Source organism: Lactuca sativa, chromosome 8 (genome assembly GCF_002870075.4).
Source record: "Lactuca sativa cultivar Salinas chromosome 8, Lsat_Salinas_v11, whole genome shotgun sequence".
Taxonomy (NCBI): Eukaryota; Viridiplantae; Streptophyta; class Magnoliopsida; order Asterales; family Asteraceae; genus Lactuca; species Lactuca sativa.
This window is the reverse complement of record NC_056630.2, coordinates 70,691,571-70,709,491: the sequence shown is the minus strand read 5'-3', so window position 1 is coordinate 70,709,491 and position 17,921 is coordinate 70,691,571. Positions and strand designations below refer to the sequence as shown.

Here is a 17,921-nt window from a genome sequence, read left to right as displayed (position 1 = left end):
TACAACCGGTAAACACTTAGTTCAACATACTTAACGAACACCCAGTTCTAACACTCCTAGTGAACACTTAATTCAAAACATCTGGTGAATACTTAGTTCTAAAACACTTAGGTGTTGTTTGTTTTTTCGAAGAGAAAATGCGTGAAGTCTGCAGACCACCTCTGCAATCCTCTGTAGCAGAAGAGGTGGAACAAACGGCTGCAACATGTAATAAGAAGTATGTTTGTTTTTTAACGTTTGCAGACTGCTGCAGTAAGTTAAACTAAGGCGTGAAGAGGTTTGAAGCAGTTGGTTTAGTGCTGCGCCACGCAGCACACGCGCAGCAATTTTTAAGTCAGAAGTCTTCTGAAAAACAAACAGTTGTGAAGGGCCAAGTGCTATGTGTGTGTTGCGCGGCGCAACAATAAGTGGTCTGAAGTGGTTTTTTTAAAAAAAGAAATAGCACCTTAGTGAACACATAAAGTTCAAAAATACCTAACGAACACATAGAGTTCAAAAAACCAAGTGAACACATACAGTTCAAAAATACCTAATGAACACGTTGAGTTCAAAACCACTTATTATTTCGTTTCACGTCAACTATTTCATCTACCCATGTTCTACCCAACATATTTGTAGATGCAAACACCTATACAGTTTAAATCTTTTAAAACCTGTATAAAAAATTAATTCAACATCCATCTTAAGTAAACAAACAATGTATAAACACATAGCATGTACTTCATAGTAAATACTTCATATCTATGTGTCAGAAGAAAGTAACTATACACTCATACTGATAAGACGATGATCGGACAACACCTCGTCTCTTAAAACAATCTTTTCCTATAAAACCGGGACGTTTTCTCCAAAACCAGGCTACTTGCGGGCTGAGTTTTGGCTCGGAAACTCTTTTTCTCGGGATCTTTGGGGCTTCGGGACTTGCTTCGGGTGTCGGGATTGATATAATAGGGTTAGGGGTAATTCTTGCAAAGTAGAAGAAAGAAAAAGGGGTGAAGAAATTAAATGTAGGAATTGAATGAAAATGATACTTGAACTCTTTCCAAACTTACAACTACAAAATTGGTTCCTTATTAATGTAAACCTTAAATTTAGGTTTTATTTCCATTCAAAATTGTTTTCCAAATATATTATATGTTGAAATCTCGGAAATTATTAAATTCAATTTTCAAAAGTTTCGGATATTATTATGAACCAATACACTTTGAAGCATAATATCTTCTATTGTAAGTTTAAATGGGATTTTAATTGATTATTTGCTAATTTTCATCATATTCACTTGTAGATATATTTCAAACCTTTTTAATAATCAATTTACACAAATATTAAGTCATAATTCCTCCGCAGAAAACAAATGCAAAAAACTTCAACCTTCCCATCAGTCGGATTAGTCGAATAAATGTATGTACTTCTTCATTAAATCATTTTAATCTATAAGTTTGATATTGTTTTCGAATTTATATGTTTTTAATCATTCGTATGTTTCTTTTTTGAATACTTATAATTTGGATGTATAATGTTGTTTTTTATTTTTTTTTGATGTTGTGTTTGGTTCTTGGTTCCATCTTTTTAATCGGTAACTATGATCCTATTTTCAAAAACAGTAAACTCAATGTTAAAATTGGATGTTATATATAAGGTGACAAAATTGTAAACAATGTAGTTAAGTTTTGCTAATACCCTTTCTTTTCAAAGTCATCGACTATTTCATCATACAAAAGTTTTAAATTCTCAAAATTTCGGTTGCCACATCATTAATGGAAATAAAATGAGACATATCTGAATCAATAATAAGCTCACATTAAAATTGCAATCAAATGATATAACTTATTAAATCCTAAGACATGAATAAATATTAAAGAATCACTTAACATCAGGAAGCTTTTCCATTTCTGTGGCAAATTCCAAGTTTAAAAGATTAAATATGATATATATTTAAATAGGGATTGTCAAATAGTCAAATATTTAAACATCATTTATCAGTTAATGCTTTGGGCCAGTGTGTTACCTGGTCAGTTAAGTCAACAACAATAGTATCTCCATATCTTTGCATAAGATCATGAAAGTGACGTTTCACCACCATGGGCTGCATCTAGTTAAACACAAGGTTAAAATTAACTATGTAAATAAAACATCACACACTTTAAGGAAATAATATATAATATAATATTCTCATTAAAGTATAAATCATGAATTCATTAAAGTAAATGAAGTTATTATGATATAATCCATACTGTATCTTGATTGTTGATGCTCAATAACAGCAAGACGCGGTTTATAACTTAAATCAACAATTTGCTCCCATAATAGAGGAATTGAACCTCGGACCTGTAAAAATGATGACTTGAATCCATCATACTACAGCAATTGTTCAGTTTCAATAAAATTTGCAATTAAAACAGAATATCATATGTGAGAATATACTTGCTTCCAAATTGGTTTACTCATCAATCCGTCAGCCATCTTATATCTTCTATGTAGGCTGTAAGACATCAAATTTCTTTGAAATGAAAAAGGTTTTCTAACATAATAACAATATCCAAATACCAAATTATAGGAGTTCATCATTCAATAAGAACACATACTTTAATGTAATTTATGTTTCGTAGGAATAATACAATCCACGAGTCTCCTCTACAGTTCTCAACAATGTCTGGAAGTAAGCCTCATCTTTTTTCTGTATAATGATGGTTTTATGAAACAATTAAGGTGTGAGACTTAATGGAACAACTTGCAAAATAAATGAACTTACTTGCTGATTATTAAGCTGACATAAACATTCATTACAGGATAAGAACTTCATAGACATGACTTTGGAGAAAGGATAACCAAGGTAAGTTCCAACCTCTTTGCGAGAAGTTATGACCAATACATATGTCCTTACACAAAGACAACAAAATGTTTAATACATTCATCAAATCTTCGGGCTTACTATAAGTTAAACAACTGTCCATGTATGGAACAACAACTGTCAGCTATAACTATTCAAATCAATTATACTTGAAAATAAACAAGAATCACACGGTTTCACTGTAATAAGATTAACTAAGTCAGACAACTAAGTTTTCAAATCAGTTCCGAATCAGAAAAGTAACATCGGGATAAACGAATCTGGGTCCATTTACAGCTTTAGGGTTTCAAATTCATCAAAACTAAACATATAACATATCGAATACCTAACATCAAAAAACTAAACAAAACATAATTCGATGCATTCATACGGAAACACATGCATAGATTAAAAACGAACAATTAGTATAATAGCGATTAAAGGAAGAAAACTAAAGTACACAGATATGTCATGTAACAAGTCAAACGAAGTAAAAACAGTAACAGAAATGTTATTTGAAGAGATTAACCATGGTCGCAGACAATTGATCGGAGAAGATCGAGGCGATAATCAACAAAATTGTAGAGAAAGAAAACCGAGAGGCGGTGGATATGAGAAGATGTGAAGAACAGAAGCGTGTTTTTTATGTATATATAGAGAGAGGAATGAATGTGGTGATGGAGAAGACTTTTAGTAGTGCGCATGAAGATAATAATCAGAGATATTCGGGCTTCACTATTGAGAGAGAGAAGGAAGACCACGAAGGAAAGAAGAGACAATCTTGTAACGGTGTTTGAATATCCAGGATGATGTCAGCAAAACAATCCAAGGATAGAAAATCAATGATTGAAAAGTAATGAACGGTCCTGATTTCTTAAGATTAAAATTTAAGGTTCTCTTTTAATAATATTTATAGATTAGAGATTTGCAAGCATTACCATCCCACAAGTTAACATGGAAATGCAAGCTGCTGAAAACATATTTATATCTTAAATGAAATGGTTATGTATTCAAATTAAAATATTTAATGTATAAAATCCCCACCCAGTGTTTATCTAAGATTGAAGATTTAATTTATTAAAAATGCTCTACTTTCTTTTAGAATATTTTGAAATTTGTAGATCAATTTTTCGAGGACGTTCCTTTGGATATTTTTCCCATGACATAACATATAATTGAACATCAATTTCAAAAGTAAAATATAATATATTTATGGAATAGATAAATATAAAAACAGAAATATAGAAATTTGGTTTGTAAAATACTTGTTCGTCCATTAAAATCAATTTAATGGAAAAAAAATTCATCGTTATTATAGAACCATTTAAGGATCCATAATTTGATGAAACTAAATTTCAAAGTGAAATCATCCTTTAGTACATCTAGTTAAACTATTAAAATAAATGTTGTTGCAGCTGTACTCCATAAATAAAAATAATAGTTTAGTAAAAAGTTGAATGAAACAATTACATAAGAAGAATAAAAATCAAAAGTACAATGTTATAATAACAATAATTAAGTTGGATAGTCATGAAAAATAATTTGAGCATTACACATTGGCATATGTACTTAATATCATCGTAATAAAAAGCTATAATTAGCCACATTGACAAATATATTAAGTAACTTTCATAGTATATTGTTATAATCAACACAAACACACATAAGATATATTTGTTTAATTTAGAAAAAACATCATAAATGGTACCTGTGGTTACACCACAAAATCTGAAGTTTAGTCCCCGTGGTTTAAAAACCTCATAGATGGTCCCTTTGTTTTCAAAACTTTTGACGATTGGTCCTTATTGCTAACTTCGTTAACTTTTGTCCGTTAATTGAGGGACATTTTCGTCATTTCACACCACAGGAACCATTTATGATCTTTTCAGTTATTTTTTTAAAAAAAGAAAAAACTAAATATGATTAAAAAATAGTTTAATACTTATTTAATAGTTTTTATAATTAAAAAATAAAAAAGCCTCTCTCTCTCTATCTCTCTCTCTCTCTCTCTCTCTCTCTCTCTACAAACTCCACCCCCTCCGCCTTCTTCATTTACGACCAAGAACTCCCTACCGGAGGTGGAGCTGTTCTTCCGGCCACCAAGACATTCGCGGTTACTTACTGCCACCGCTTGACACCGCCTATTCTGAGAATTCTCACAGTCGCACTCCACCACCATCCATCGTTGTTGTTGTTCCCCTTCCTTCTCATCAATCTGAGTCGGACTCCAAAAACCGAGGTAGCAAAGCCGCCGAAGGCAGCTCGCCACCCGACTACACCGATTGCTTTCCCTTTTTACTCTCGTTATGTATTGTCGGACGAGAATCCAATTCCCATTTCTATTCAGGTAACCTGGAACCCAACGAACAGGAATCCAACTCCATTTTCTATTCAAATCACTTCAAAAATCCCTAAATCACATTCATATCTTTTGATTTTTAAGTTCTTTGTTGTTTTTAGAAATCTGTAGCTTGTTATTATTCAGGTTATTGATCTATTGTACAACCTTCTCAATCGGAAACAGGTGTAGGTGGTGGTGGATGATTGTGTCGTGGCGGAGAGATGCAACGCCTGTGAAGAAATATAGGGGTTGTGAAGAAAGTGGATGATGCCTAAAACAACGGTAACACCTCCTCCTCTCTATTCCATCATCAACAACAACTTTAACAAGAAATCTTCCTCCATCTAATATCTGTTACTTCTAGATCTGCACAGTGAACTCGCCGGAGAAGCATTGCTCTTCTGGAAAAGCGACTCCCAATTCCGACTCTCCTATCCCAGCCGATTCCGGAGAAGCATTTCATTTGCTTCCATTTAAAGGAGACCATAGACACTTTTTGGGGGTTTATTGAGATCCTTTTGGTTTTGAGTAACCATTTTGTGAACCAGAGGGATAGGAGGAAGAGAGATTTAGAGGATGAATCGGAAGCCTCCTTATAGATCTATGAGTTTATGTGTGTAGAGAGAGAGAGAGAGAGAGAGAGAGAGAGAGAGAGAGAGAGCTTTTATATATTAAATAATTATATTTAGTTTTTTCTTTTTTTAAAAAAATAACTGAAAAGATCATAAATGGTCCTTGTGGTGTGAAATTACAAAAATGCCTCTCAATTAATGGACAAAAGTTAACGGAGTTAGCAATAAGGACCAATCGTCAAAAGTTTTGAAAACACAGGGACAATTTATGAGGTTTTTAAACCACGGGGACTAAACTTCATATTTTTGGTAACCATAGGGACCATTTATGATGTTTTTTCTTTAATTTAGTTATTTTAGGTGAAAATGAATTAAGAAATGGCAAAATAATTTAAATTGAAAGTATAATTCATTAAACAACGATTAGAATATTACAAAAGAATGTCAAAGTATACTACTATGTTCAGGTCTACGTTTTAAAGCACAACCAAACACATAGATAATGCTATAATCAACACAAACGGACACATAAACACATTTATGTTAAATTTAGTCATTTTTGGTCAAAAATAATTAGTACTTGGTCAAATAGAATCTTTTATTAAAAGCATCTTTCACATATAGATTAAGAAAAAAAGTATAATGGTACAATTGGCTATAGTTTCAAAGTATAATGCCTTAAACAACATTATAATACAAAAAAAGAGAGATATGTGAATAGAGACAAATTTAAAACTAATAAGAGATCATACTTTGGCATATATATATATATATATATATATATATATATATATATATATATATATATATATATATATATAACTATAGGTATATCATCCTAATAAAAATCAAATGTCAAAGTATATTGTTATAATCAGCTTTGCATTTTAAAGCACAACCAGACATAGACACATAGATACTATTATAATCAACACAAACCACTACTAGAAACATGGGTTTTAGCGACAGATGAATCCGTCGCTATTCCGTCACTAGAGGTCTTTTGCGACGGATCTGTGACAGACTTACTCCATAGCCAAATAAAAGGTGGCTAATGCATCATACCTCAAGAGATAGTGGAGCTAATACATTTCTATAAGTTGGAAACTTTTAATTACACAAGTATGATGTTTCTATATTCGGTGATTTAGAGATGTATTCTGTTATTGTTATGTGTCTCTATCTAATGAAGATGTACCTTTAAAGCTTGATGTCGAAAAGAAAACATCCATAGAAACACTTGAGAAACAAGTGGAGGGAAGCTTAGAAACACCAGTCAAAGCTACAGAGCTACAGAACCTGTTGAATTAGATACAAACATTCAAGAGATGAAGGAACATGTCAAGTTAGAAGATGAGATTCAGGAATCACAAATAAAGGTTTTAATTACATAATGCATTCGATTCAAGGTGAATCGTGCATGTAATGTTGAGGTATAAGAGGGATGACGATTGAAACAGAAAAATAGGGAAATTAAACCTTAACGTAATATATTGTGCAACTGAACTAAACCTAACCTAACTAAAGAAAAGAAAATCAAAAGATTTACCTGAATCGAAAGTAAATGAAAACAACTTTTAGATTTTATGGAGGTTGCTGGAATCGGAAGGCAGTAATGGTGAGGTGTTTCGTCTTCCGTTTGAAAGGAGATGGTGATATTAGGTTAACATAGCGTAGGGAACTTACTCCAGAGTGATATATCGGATTTGGGAGGGAAGGAAACTTCCAACAATTTCGTGAAACTAGAATTGTGTTGCGCCAATTTTAGCGAGAGATCGGCGATTGTAAAACAAAAACACACGTACCCCAAATAAAATTTCCATCGGCGTTCTCTCGCTAAACACGTATTAGATGTAAAAAATTGACAATTTCTCTATCTGTCGCTGAACCCTCGTTGAAATGCCATCATCTTCGACCGATTGGCGAAGGATTGAGGTGCGTCGATAACACTTACAAGATCCGTAGTTGATCCCTCGATAAACCGTCAATCCTAAGAAAAATGTGGAATAAATAAAGTAAATGTCTAAAACATCGCACATCTGTTGTAAATCCTTAGCTATAAGGCTAAAATTTTGCTATAGGATTTATCCCTCGCTAAATCCGTCACTGAAACTTAAGTTTCTAGTAGTGAACAAACACATAAACACATTTATATTAAATTTAGTCGTTTAGATAAAAAATAATCAAGACATGGTCAAATAGAATATTTTATTAAAAGCAGCTTCACATATATATTAGGAAAATAATTACAATGATATTATTGGCTATATATTCAAAGTATAATGCCTTAAACATCGTTAGAATATTACAAAAGAAAAAATAAAAAAATGTGCACAAAGACGATCCTTTATGAAAGTATATTGATGTAATTAATAATTAAAAAAAAGCCAAATACACATACAAGATAACATATCATAAGATGATATTCATGTTTATTCTCAGTGTATGTTATATAAAGGACAACCGTGCAACATTACTTACATTTTGTTGGTATTGGTGATCAAAAGAAGGGACAAACTTGTTTAGGCAAAAAAAAGACATGAATGTCATTTTTGTTAGAACATCAATAATAGAAAAACAACATAATCGATGGTGTAGAAGGAAGAAGAATACTTAATATTACTAACATTAAAGAAATTGATAAACCAGAATGATCTTAAAATCGATGGCAGAACAAATGCACTGAATTTCAAGCAAGACAATCTTTATATACATACAGGAATGTAACGCAATTTATTTTGAAATATATAAAATTTTAAACTCTTGAATTTTTGCAAAAGTTACATCCATTTCAATTATTTAGATAGATAAATTCTTTTTTATTGGAGCTAGTTTTGGTATAAGGTAAATTAATTCAAAATAGAATTGTTGATTTTCAGGGATATGAGCAATTGAGCGGGAGAAAAATGAGTAGAAAAATCAGTAAGATGCTACAGAAATTGCCCATGCAAAATAGAGTTTTAAAATGAGGACAAATAGACGCAAAAAGACATTTTTATTAAGAGTATATAATATAGATATAGATTTTGTTTAGATTCATATTACATATAATTAACTTTATTTATTCAGTAATGTCTTATTATCCTCTAATTATCTTTAACCTTCAAAACTTTATTTTTTTTTCTTACCTTAGATGTGGTATTATTTATTTTAATTTTACAAATGATAATATATTGATTATTATTATTATTATTATTATTATTATTATTATTATTATTATTATTATTATTATTATTATTGGTTTTACAAATATTATATATTTCTAATAAATAAAAAAATTAGATGATGAGCTTTATAAAGTATTTGTAGAAATGATAGAGTGATGAACTTTATAAAGTATTTCACAATAATAAGAGTAAATTAGTTAATTTTTAATAATAAGAGTAAATTAGTTAATTTTTAGTAAGATTTTAAAAATAGCTAAAAAAAATGTTTAAAAACTATATTTGAACAAGTTGAAAAACTAATTGTTAACTAAAAAGTAAATATTAATCGACATAAATTAGTTTAGTGAAAATAGTTGAGAAATATAAAATAATATAAAAAGGTACGTAGAAAAATTATTCAATAAAAATGTAATTCATTTCATTAAATTAAAAATAGATATTAAATAAATTTTTTTTGGTTATTTATGTTTAATTGAAATTTATTGCATTTCTTATCATATTTATTATTACTTTCTTGTATCTCATGGTGAGGCCTTCAAATATTATAATGAGTAAATTTGAATGATTATCTAATATTTCTATAGATATGTAATCATTGTGTTATTAAAACATGTTAAAAATCATATTATCAATGTCTTTCCAGCAAATTTTATTTATGATGCTAGGGTAAATGATGTTACTATGAGTATATTCTGAGTCTTCTTAATTTTAAAGGTATCGTTCATTATCTTTTGTTTAAAGTAGAAGTTAGTTTGTTATATCATATACTAGATTAAGTATGTGAGATTAAAATATATTTACATAAGACAAATTTTTAAAAATAGATATGTAATCATTGTGTTATTAAAACATGTTAAAAATCATATTATCAATGTCTTTCCAGCAAATTTTATTTATGATGCTAGGGTAAATGATGTTACTATGAATATATTCGAGTCATCTTAATTTTAAAGATATTGTTCATTATCTTTTGTTTAAAGTAGAAGTTAGTTTGTTATATCATATAATAGATTAAGTATATGAGATTAAAATATATTTACATAAGACAAATTTTAAAAAATAAATTAAAAGAAAAAAAATAAAAATGTGAAGGAAAATTTTAGGATTCAAAAACTCTAGGATATATTTGATCTCAACATTTTATATTAATTTATTTGATAAATTGGATTAATACTTTTAAATTTATAAACTATAAAATAAGAAAAAAAACGTAAAATTTGAGACATGTATACAAAAATATAGTAATGCAAAAGTAAAATTGAAATTAACATTCAAAATATGGTAAATAAAATTATAATTAATAAACAATAAATTAAAAAAAAACTTTATAAGCTAATAGTTAGTCCAAGTAGTTTTTAAAATGTTAGCTTATACATTACTTTTTGTTTTCAAATATGACAATCTAAAAATCCCTAAAAATAAATTAGTTTAAATTGATAATTTTTTGTTTGCAAAAAATAATGAAAATACAATATAAAAATCATAAAAACTACATGTAAGATGGATATTTAGATATATACATAAAATCATAACCAATTATATATGTATATACATAGAACTTTATATTATTTTTATGTTTAACAAAATCTCCTATATTAATATTTACCAGTAAAATAAAACCAAAATATGAGATTTTAAGAAAAATTACCAACTAAATATTTTTGTTGCATATGTATTTGTTTTTTTAATATGAACATGATGTTAATTTGGATAAAACCAGTTAGTTAAGAAGTGAAAAATCAACCGTATAGTTTCATAAAAAGAAAGACAATAGAATAAAAATAATCAATATAAATATAAAATTTGATATGTTTTCACATATAATCAAGAAAATATATCATATTTTTTATAATTTCTCATAAAAATTTTAAATTTAGTTTTATTTGAAACGTAAATAATAATATATAAGTTTTTCTATACATAAAAATAATATAAAGATTTTTCCATATTTCTATATATATAACTGGTTGTATTTTTCTAATTACATCCATAGAATATGCTTACTTGCAAATCCTAGACTTATTATTAATAAACATTACATCATCCCATCAATCGACGACCAATGTTAAACAATGAGTATCATATTTTGTAGATCAAAACGGTTCAACAACTTCACTCACTTGATTATTTATTTACTAAATCCAGTATTATTAACTTTTTGAGTTTTAAAAATAATATATTTGTTAAATCTTGAATCAGTCAATAAATTATCTAATTTCTTGAATTTCATACATACTTTTATTTGGAATGACATAAGGTTACGACATAAAGTTAAAGAATTATGCCGCAATTTTGTGACAAAAAAGGTATATAGGAATACACATTTTGTGTAATAAATGAGGCTTTTGCATGTATATGGCATATTTATGTTGTGTGTACGTGAGTTTAATTTCTATAAAACGTGGAATCATATGTAATATATCGTTTTCGTGTTGTTATTCCACAATATAATCACTTAATCACCATAACCCTACGTTAAAAACATTTTATGCTATTTTGGGATGTTTGGGGTTGCTTATTAAAAACAAGTTATGTTTTTTTAAATGATTTATTAATTTACGGAAATATATACAAATTGTTTTAACTAGCTTATTCGTGATTGGCTATGAAAAAAGAAATTTGAGGCTAGGATCCATATGATCTTTTACAGTTAAAAGAGTTAAAAAAGTGAAAAAAATAGTAAATTATTTTTAATATATAATACACTTTCAAATCAGTTAGAAAAAAATAACTTATGAGAAACCGATTATTCAAATCAATAAATATTTATTGTTTCATTATATCAAATACTAAATCGCAATCGCAATAAACTAATATATAGAACTTTTAATATATTTGTTTTGAAAATGATAAGCATATCTTATTTGATTAGGTGTAAACTCATGTATTACACGAGTTTATTAATAATAAAAATTTAATATGAATCTATATAAACATTAAATATTTTATAAAATAATGTTTTTCCATAACAAAATGTAATCTTTTGAAGCATTTATAAAAGAAATCAAATCGTTTGGAGCATTTATGATAATTTATTATCAAATTAATAAAAAGATAACCTTATATATATATATATATATATATATATATATATATATATATATATATATATATATATATATATATATATATATATATATATATATAAACCATTAGAATTTTTTGGAAATTTATTTAAAAAAAATTGAAATCTCCAAATAGAGCAAGTGAAAAATAACAAATTTAAAAATCGTAAAAAATAACATTTGTCAAAATAAAAGAGAAAATGACAGATGGCAAAAGTGTTTTTGTAGGATTTATAAAAATTTTGTTTATTTAAAAGATGCATAATTTTCTCTTAACTCTGAAATCATCTACATACTTTTATGAATCACATCGACAATTCTTTAATATGTTATCAAAATCTAAATATAAAGCTTAAGCAAAAACCTCTAATTTTCCTTGCTTTTCATGTTCTACTCATAGTATATGATGCATTACTAATTTTACCCTTTATTATATTGCATTATCAAATTAAAAGCAAATAAAGTAATGAATTTACGAACTGTTCTATTTATATTTTACAAAACTATACAAATTTAATGTTTACACTTTTATAATTAAATTTAATGTTTACACTTTTATAATTAAATTCAATGTGTTATTTGTCAAAATTTAATCAAATTACTTAAAATAATAAAGTTTCTTCTTCTACACTTAGAAAAACTGTAACATTGAATAATATTGAAATGTTGAAAACGATTAACCGAAATTACTGGACTCTCTTTCTCTTTCTCCTCCTAGAGAAACTGCTCTCTCTCTCTCTCTCTCTCTCTCTCTCTCTCTCTCTCTCTCTCATATTGTCAATGGTGAATCAGAACTACTGTTGAGCGTTATCCCCCAAAAAGCTTAACAGAATCTCCGCATCTACGTAATTACATTCATCTCTATCTATTCAACACTTTCAACCGCCTGGTAATTCCTTTGAAAACCCTAATCATTATGGTAGTTATTGGATTTCTTTTGCATTTATTGTCTGTTAAGATTGGTGTGCGTGACTTTGTATTTATTGCATTTTGGTTGCGTGTTCCAGCTGTATTGATTGATTTTGTTTGTATCCGGTTGGTTCAGATCCGTCTCGGTTCTGTGAAAAATCATGTGAATTTTGGTGCCACTTTTAAATTTGTGTATGTTCTTTCGCATTTTTATATTATATTAGGTTGTAACACGAAGTTCTGATGACAATTGTAGGTTTGATCTGAAGATATTTCTGCTAGAATTTGTTTATGAACTGGAAATTGTTTGTTTCTGCAATTGAAGAATCTGAGGGTGATTGGTTGCTCGATCTACTTCAGTGATTGCCATTGTCCCTTATAATCGCGATTCGAGGGTTTGCTGACATGAAAATCTGCGATTTGATGTGATGATCGTAGATAACTTCCATTTCCCTTCGAAAATTAACTATTTCCTAACTGATACTTCCGAGAGCTGTTATGTCATGATACGTCACCATTACGTATTTTTGGGAAAGTTAAGGTGAAACGATAGTTTAGAAAGTGCTTTCGAAAGCCAAATTTGTGAAAGTGGGCTGCATATTTGGATATGAGAAGGCGCTTGATTAAAAAACTGTGTATGGTTTTTGGCCCTAGATTGCCAAGGATATGGTTAATCCTTTGTCTTGCTAGTGTCTTTGTACTTATTGTTTTCTCCAGTTCTTCTTCTTCTTCTTCATCTTCTTCTAGTTCCTTCGACTCTGTCACAGTGACTGTAAAGCCAGACATTTATGCAAACTACAGAAGACTAAAAGAGCAAGCAATAACAGACTATTTGGATTTAACTAGTTTATCTTCAGGGTCTAGTAACCTGAAAGATCTTAGGCTTTGTGGAAAAGAAAGAGAACACTATGTTCCTTGCTACAATGTATCTGCAAATCTGTTAACTGGGTTCACAAATGGTGATGAGTTTGATCGACATTGTGAAGTATCACAAGGTGAACCATACTGTTTGGTTCGCCCTCCAAAAGACTATAAAACCCCTCTGAGTTGGCCAGTTGGTAGAGATGTGATATGGAATGAAAATGTCAAGATAACAAAAGACCAATTCCTTTCTTCTGGGAGCATGACAAAAAGGTAACTTTTTTAACATGATGTTGGATGGAATTTTCTGACTTCTGAATACCCCTTTTGATATTTTCCCACTTCATCATCTTTTAGGTTAATGCTAATGGAAGAGAACCAAATTTCTTTCCACTCAGATGATGGATTAATGTTTGATGGTGTCAAAGATTACTCCCACCAAGTTGCAGAAATGATAGGACTAGGGAGTGATACGGAATTTCATCAAGCTGGTGTAAGTGCTCCACATCTTTTCTTGACTACATAACAACTTAGTATATTAATATATCACACTATTTCTTAATAGGTACGCACAGTATTAGATGTTGGTTGTGGGTTTGGAAGCTTTGGGGCTCATTTGCTTTCACTGAAACTAATGACTGTATGTATGGCTGCATATGAGTTGACTGGTAGTCAAGTTCAAATATCACTTGAAAGAGGTCTTCCAGCTATAATTGGCAACTTCAATTCTAGACAGCTTCCATTTCCATCATTGTCATATGACATGGTTCATTGTGCAGAATGTGGTATTCTATGGGATGCCAAAGGTACCCATTAATTAACCACATTACAAGGGTATACTTGTCTTTTTCCAAGTAAAAAAGTATTATTTCTTTCTTGTTAACAACAATTTCATGGATCAGATGGATTGTTTCTTATTGAAGCTGACCGTGTACTTAAGCCTGGAGGCTACTTTGTTTTACATGGAAGTTCTTTAAGTACAAAAAAAGGAAGCATGGCTAGTCCTATTGAAGAATTCACCCGTAAAATCTGTTGGACATTTATAGCTCAACAAGAAGACACTTTCATCTGGCAGAAAACAAGTGACCCTCAATGCTACTCATCTAGGTGAGGACAATAATTTTAGGTAAAACACTAAAACTAATCAAATCTTTGTAGAGATTTATTTCTTTTTTCCATTTTTAGCATGCAGGGTGTAATTCCCCCTTGTAGAGAAGAAAGAGAGGATCTACAGTCATATTATCAGCCACTTGCATCTTGTGTGAGTGGGACTACAAGCAAACGATGGGTACCTATTCAGAACAGGTCTTCCAGTTCCCAAATTACCCCTGCTGAGCTTGAATTATATGGAAAGTATTGTTCTTATGCAACTTCTGTTCTATTTACTCTAGGGTTAAATTTAGATTAAACCCTTTAACCCTTTAAATTTTGATTGCAGGAATTCAGCAGGATGAATTCTATGAAGATTTTGAAACTTCATTATCAGCTTTGAGAAACTACTGGTCTTTGCTTACACCATTAATTTTTTCTGATCATCCAAAAAGACCAGGTGATGAAGATCCTTTACCTCCATATAACATGATAAGAAATGTGATGGACATGAATGCACATTATGGTGGATTAAATTCTGCATTTCTTGAAGAAGGAAAATCAGTTTGGGTGATGAATGTTGTTCCCATTAGAGCTCCTAATACTAATACACTCTCGGTTATACTCGATCAAGGTTTTGCGGGTGTTTTGCATGATTGGTAAGAACTTGATTTAATTAACATTTTTATTTTGGGTCCTTTATAAATTTGTATTTAATTAATTGTAGGTGTGAACCCTTTCCCACTTATCCACGAACATATGACATGCTTCATGCAAATGGGCTCCTTTCGTATCTTGTGTCAGAAAGATGCAGCATCACAAACCTACTTTTGGAGATGGATCGTATCCTACGCCCTGAGGTACACAACACAGATATGACATGACCTGACATGACAAAACATATTACATCATTTTTTCACCAAAATGGTGTGATTTTTGGTGAAACACACACAAAGTTAAAGGACCAAATTGTAAAAAAGAAAAGTTCAACACCGGATTTTTTGTCATGAATAGTAAAACACCAAATTCACTACACATGGTGTGTTGGATTGGAGTGATAGTGATTGAACACAAAAAATGGGACATAGGCTTGTTCTCAAATCTCTTTGTCTGTGCAAAAGACGAGATTGCCCTCCTCATCAATATGTCATAATGTTGACACTCTTTTGTTGACTTTTAGGGATGGGTTGTTCTCTCGGATGAAGTGGGGTCCATAGAGAAGGCACGTATGATTGCTACACAAATACGATGGGAAGCAAGGGTCATTGATCTTGAAAATGGTAGTGACCAAAGAATACTCGTTTGCCAAAAGCCATTTGTAAGAAAATGAATCATGCAACCCATGAAACATCCAACATTCCTCGAATCATCCGATGCTAGAAAACTCTGGTAACTACTTTGTACTGTGTTTGACATGCATTACACTTTGACTCAGACGCAGGATTACAAATTATACTTTTTGCGACAGAACAAGATCTTTTGTCTGTGCAAAAGGCGTGAATGTCATCGTCCTGTTATTGAAAATAGGCCTAGAAAGTTTGTCTGGTCATTGAGTGATAATGATACTAGATTTCTAATGATGTGTAGGAGGCGAAAGTTAGGTGAGAGGGTTTATAGAGTTGATATTTTTGGCATGGGATATTGGTAGATAAAAAAAGAAATTGAAAGTGAATGTGAAAGTGAAGCAATTACGAGATGTAGATTAAAGAAAGTTTTGGTGCCACGTAGTCTTGATTATCTTTTTTTTGAAACTTTTCCAAAGGAATTGTAGCAATTCATTCACCCAAATTTGTTTTTGTTTTTGTTTCTTTGATCATTTTTGTAACCCGAATTAAGTTTTGTATTGAACATCATCATCATCTCTTGAGTGAATAGGTGGCTTTGGGCACATTTTGTTATGGCTTTGAAGTGTTTTAATTGGATCATTTGTCACAAAAATGCTTAAATTAGATTTAATTTTTATGTTTGAGTTGTAGGAAAACAAATTATTATGTTATTGAGGTGGAAACATATATTATTATTAATGTTTTATTTATGATATCGAGTTGAAAAAAACGGAATGGCATGTGGCAATTTCTTCGAGAAGAAAAAGGAATCAAACTCATGAAGACGATTCTCCAAGATTTGTTGTCATTAGAATTCCTATGTTACTTAATTTCTTGGGAGACGTTCCAAAAAAACGTAATTTCCTGGATATTATCACGAGAGAATATTCAAGTTTTTAGATATATTTATAGAATTGGTCCTATGTTTTCCGATAATATGCAATTTTGGTCCATCTTTTGAATTTCTTGCAAGGAAGGTTTTATTTTCTTGTAGTTTTAGTTCATCAGGGCTCATATTGGAAACTACCCGTTAAATCTTTGTAAATACACCAATTTATGCTATTTTGTTTTACATTGTCCCTTTTATTATTAGTTAGAAAACTAAATCAAAATGAATAAAAACAAAGAACCTATATTGAACCCATATGAAAATGAAACCATCCATGTTTCATGTTCAATGATACAATAACAAAAAGAGATTAGGAAAACATGCCATTTAACATCAAAGAGTTAATGAAGTGTTTGTAGACACAAACATTCATGTATGGATAGGGGCAAAAACTGATTCTAGATGGTCTTTCACTTTGTCTACACAGATGATACAATAATTCTCAGGGGAGTGGTCACATGACAATATAAAAATATTAGAATTTTACGGTGCTTATGGACTTAAATTTGACTTTGAAAGTGGAATTAACATCCTTCCTTATACTTGGGGCTTCCGCTTTCCTCTAATATGTCGATGCTTAAATGGTGGGAAAATGCTATCAACAAATTTAGGCTAAACTTTTTAGTTGGAAAGTTAGAACCTTATCGGTGGGAGGTAAAACTACCATCTTAAAGCCGATGTTGGGTAACCTTTGTATCTAATATATGTCATTCTTTTGAGCTCCAGATGCGATTATCATCAGCAATATGAAATCTCAAAGAAAGATTTTCTTGGGGTGGTGAAGTTGGTGAGAAGAAAATAGATTGGTTGAGTTGAAAAGGGGTGATGGCTAACAAAGAAAAGGGTGACCTAGGTGTTAGAAGTTTATATGAT

General features: G+C 30.2%; 1 protein-coding gene and 1 long non-coding RNA gene across 9 annotated transcripts; one reads left to right on the top strand and one right to left on the bottom strand.

Annotated features, from left to right (window-relative positions):
• Positions 1-1,887: 1,887 nt before the first annotated feature.
• LOC111902659 (uncharacterized) lies at positions 1,888-3,554 on the bottom strand. 3 transcript variants are annotated; one of them, XR_006185998.2, is made up of 4 exons: positions 2,753-3,554; positions 2,586-2,677; positions 2,425-2,482; positions 1,888-2,343 (listed from the first exon to the last, which is right to left on the bottom strand). It is a non-coding gene; the product is annotated as an uncharacterized LOC111902659 (long non-coding RNA). The 3 variants fall into 3 exon arrangements; XR_006185997.2 differs by having other exon boundaries at positions 1,888-2,482; XR_008225662.1 differs by having other exon boundaries at positions 1,888-2,677; positions 2,753-2,879; positions 3,360-3,554.
• A 9,100-nt stretch (positions 3,555-12,654) lies between these two features.
• Positions 12,655-16,732, top strand: LOC111902651 (probable methyltransferase PMT5). 6 transcript variants are annotated; one of them, XR_008225300.1, is made up of 10 exons: positions 12,658-12,864; positions 13,141-14,018; positions 14,103-14,238; positions 14,311-14,551; positions 14,648-14,852; positions 14,931-15,097; positions 15,187-15,493; positions 15,562-15,694; positions 16,015-16,223; positions 16,422-16,732. XR_008225300.1 is itself a non-coding variant. In XM_052765971.1 (10 exons), the coding sequence occupies exons 3-10, from the start codon at positions 13,492-13,494 to the stop codon at positions 16,162-16,164; spliced, it is 1,866 nt and encodes a 621-aa protein (XP_052621931.1). In that variant the 5' UTR covers positions 12,658-12,864; positions 12,983-13,047; positions 13,141-13,491; the 3' UTR covers positions 16,165-16,732. The 6 variants fall into 6 exon arrangements, 5 of the variants coding, with proteins under 5 accessions (XP_052621934.1, XP_052621933.1, XP_052621931.1 ...); XM_052765971.1 differs by adding an exon at positions 12,983-13,047 and having other exon boundaries at positions 16,015-16,732; XM_052765972.1 differs by adding an exon at positions 12,983-13,057 and having other exon boundaries at positions 16,015-16,732.
• The last annotated feature ends 1,189 nt before the right edge of the window (positions 16,733-17,921 follow it).

What these genes read in the sequence shown, in the direction of transcription:
- LOC111902651 (XM_052765970.1), top strand. Translation starts at nt 13,492, where the DNA reads ATGAGAAGGCGCTTGATTAAAAAACTGTGTATGGTTTTTGGCCCTAGA. An exon ending in CCTCAATGCTACTCATCTAG is followed by an intron (nt 14,853 to 14,930) that starts GTGAGGACAATA and finishes TTCCATTTTTAG; the next exon opens with CATGCAGGGTGTAATTCCCC. An exon ending in ATCGTATCCTACGCCCTGAG is followed by an intron (nt 15,695 to 16,014) that starts GTACACAACACA and finishes GTTGACTTTTAG; the next exon opens with GGATGGGTTGTTCTCTCGGA.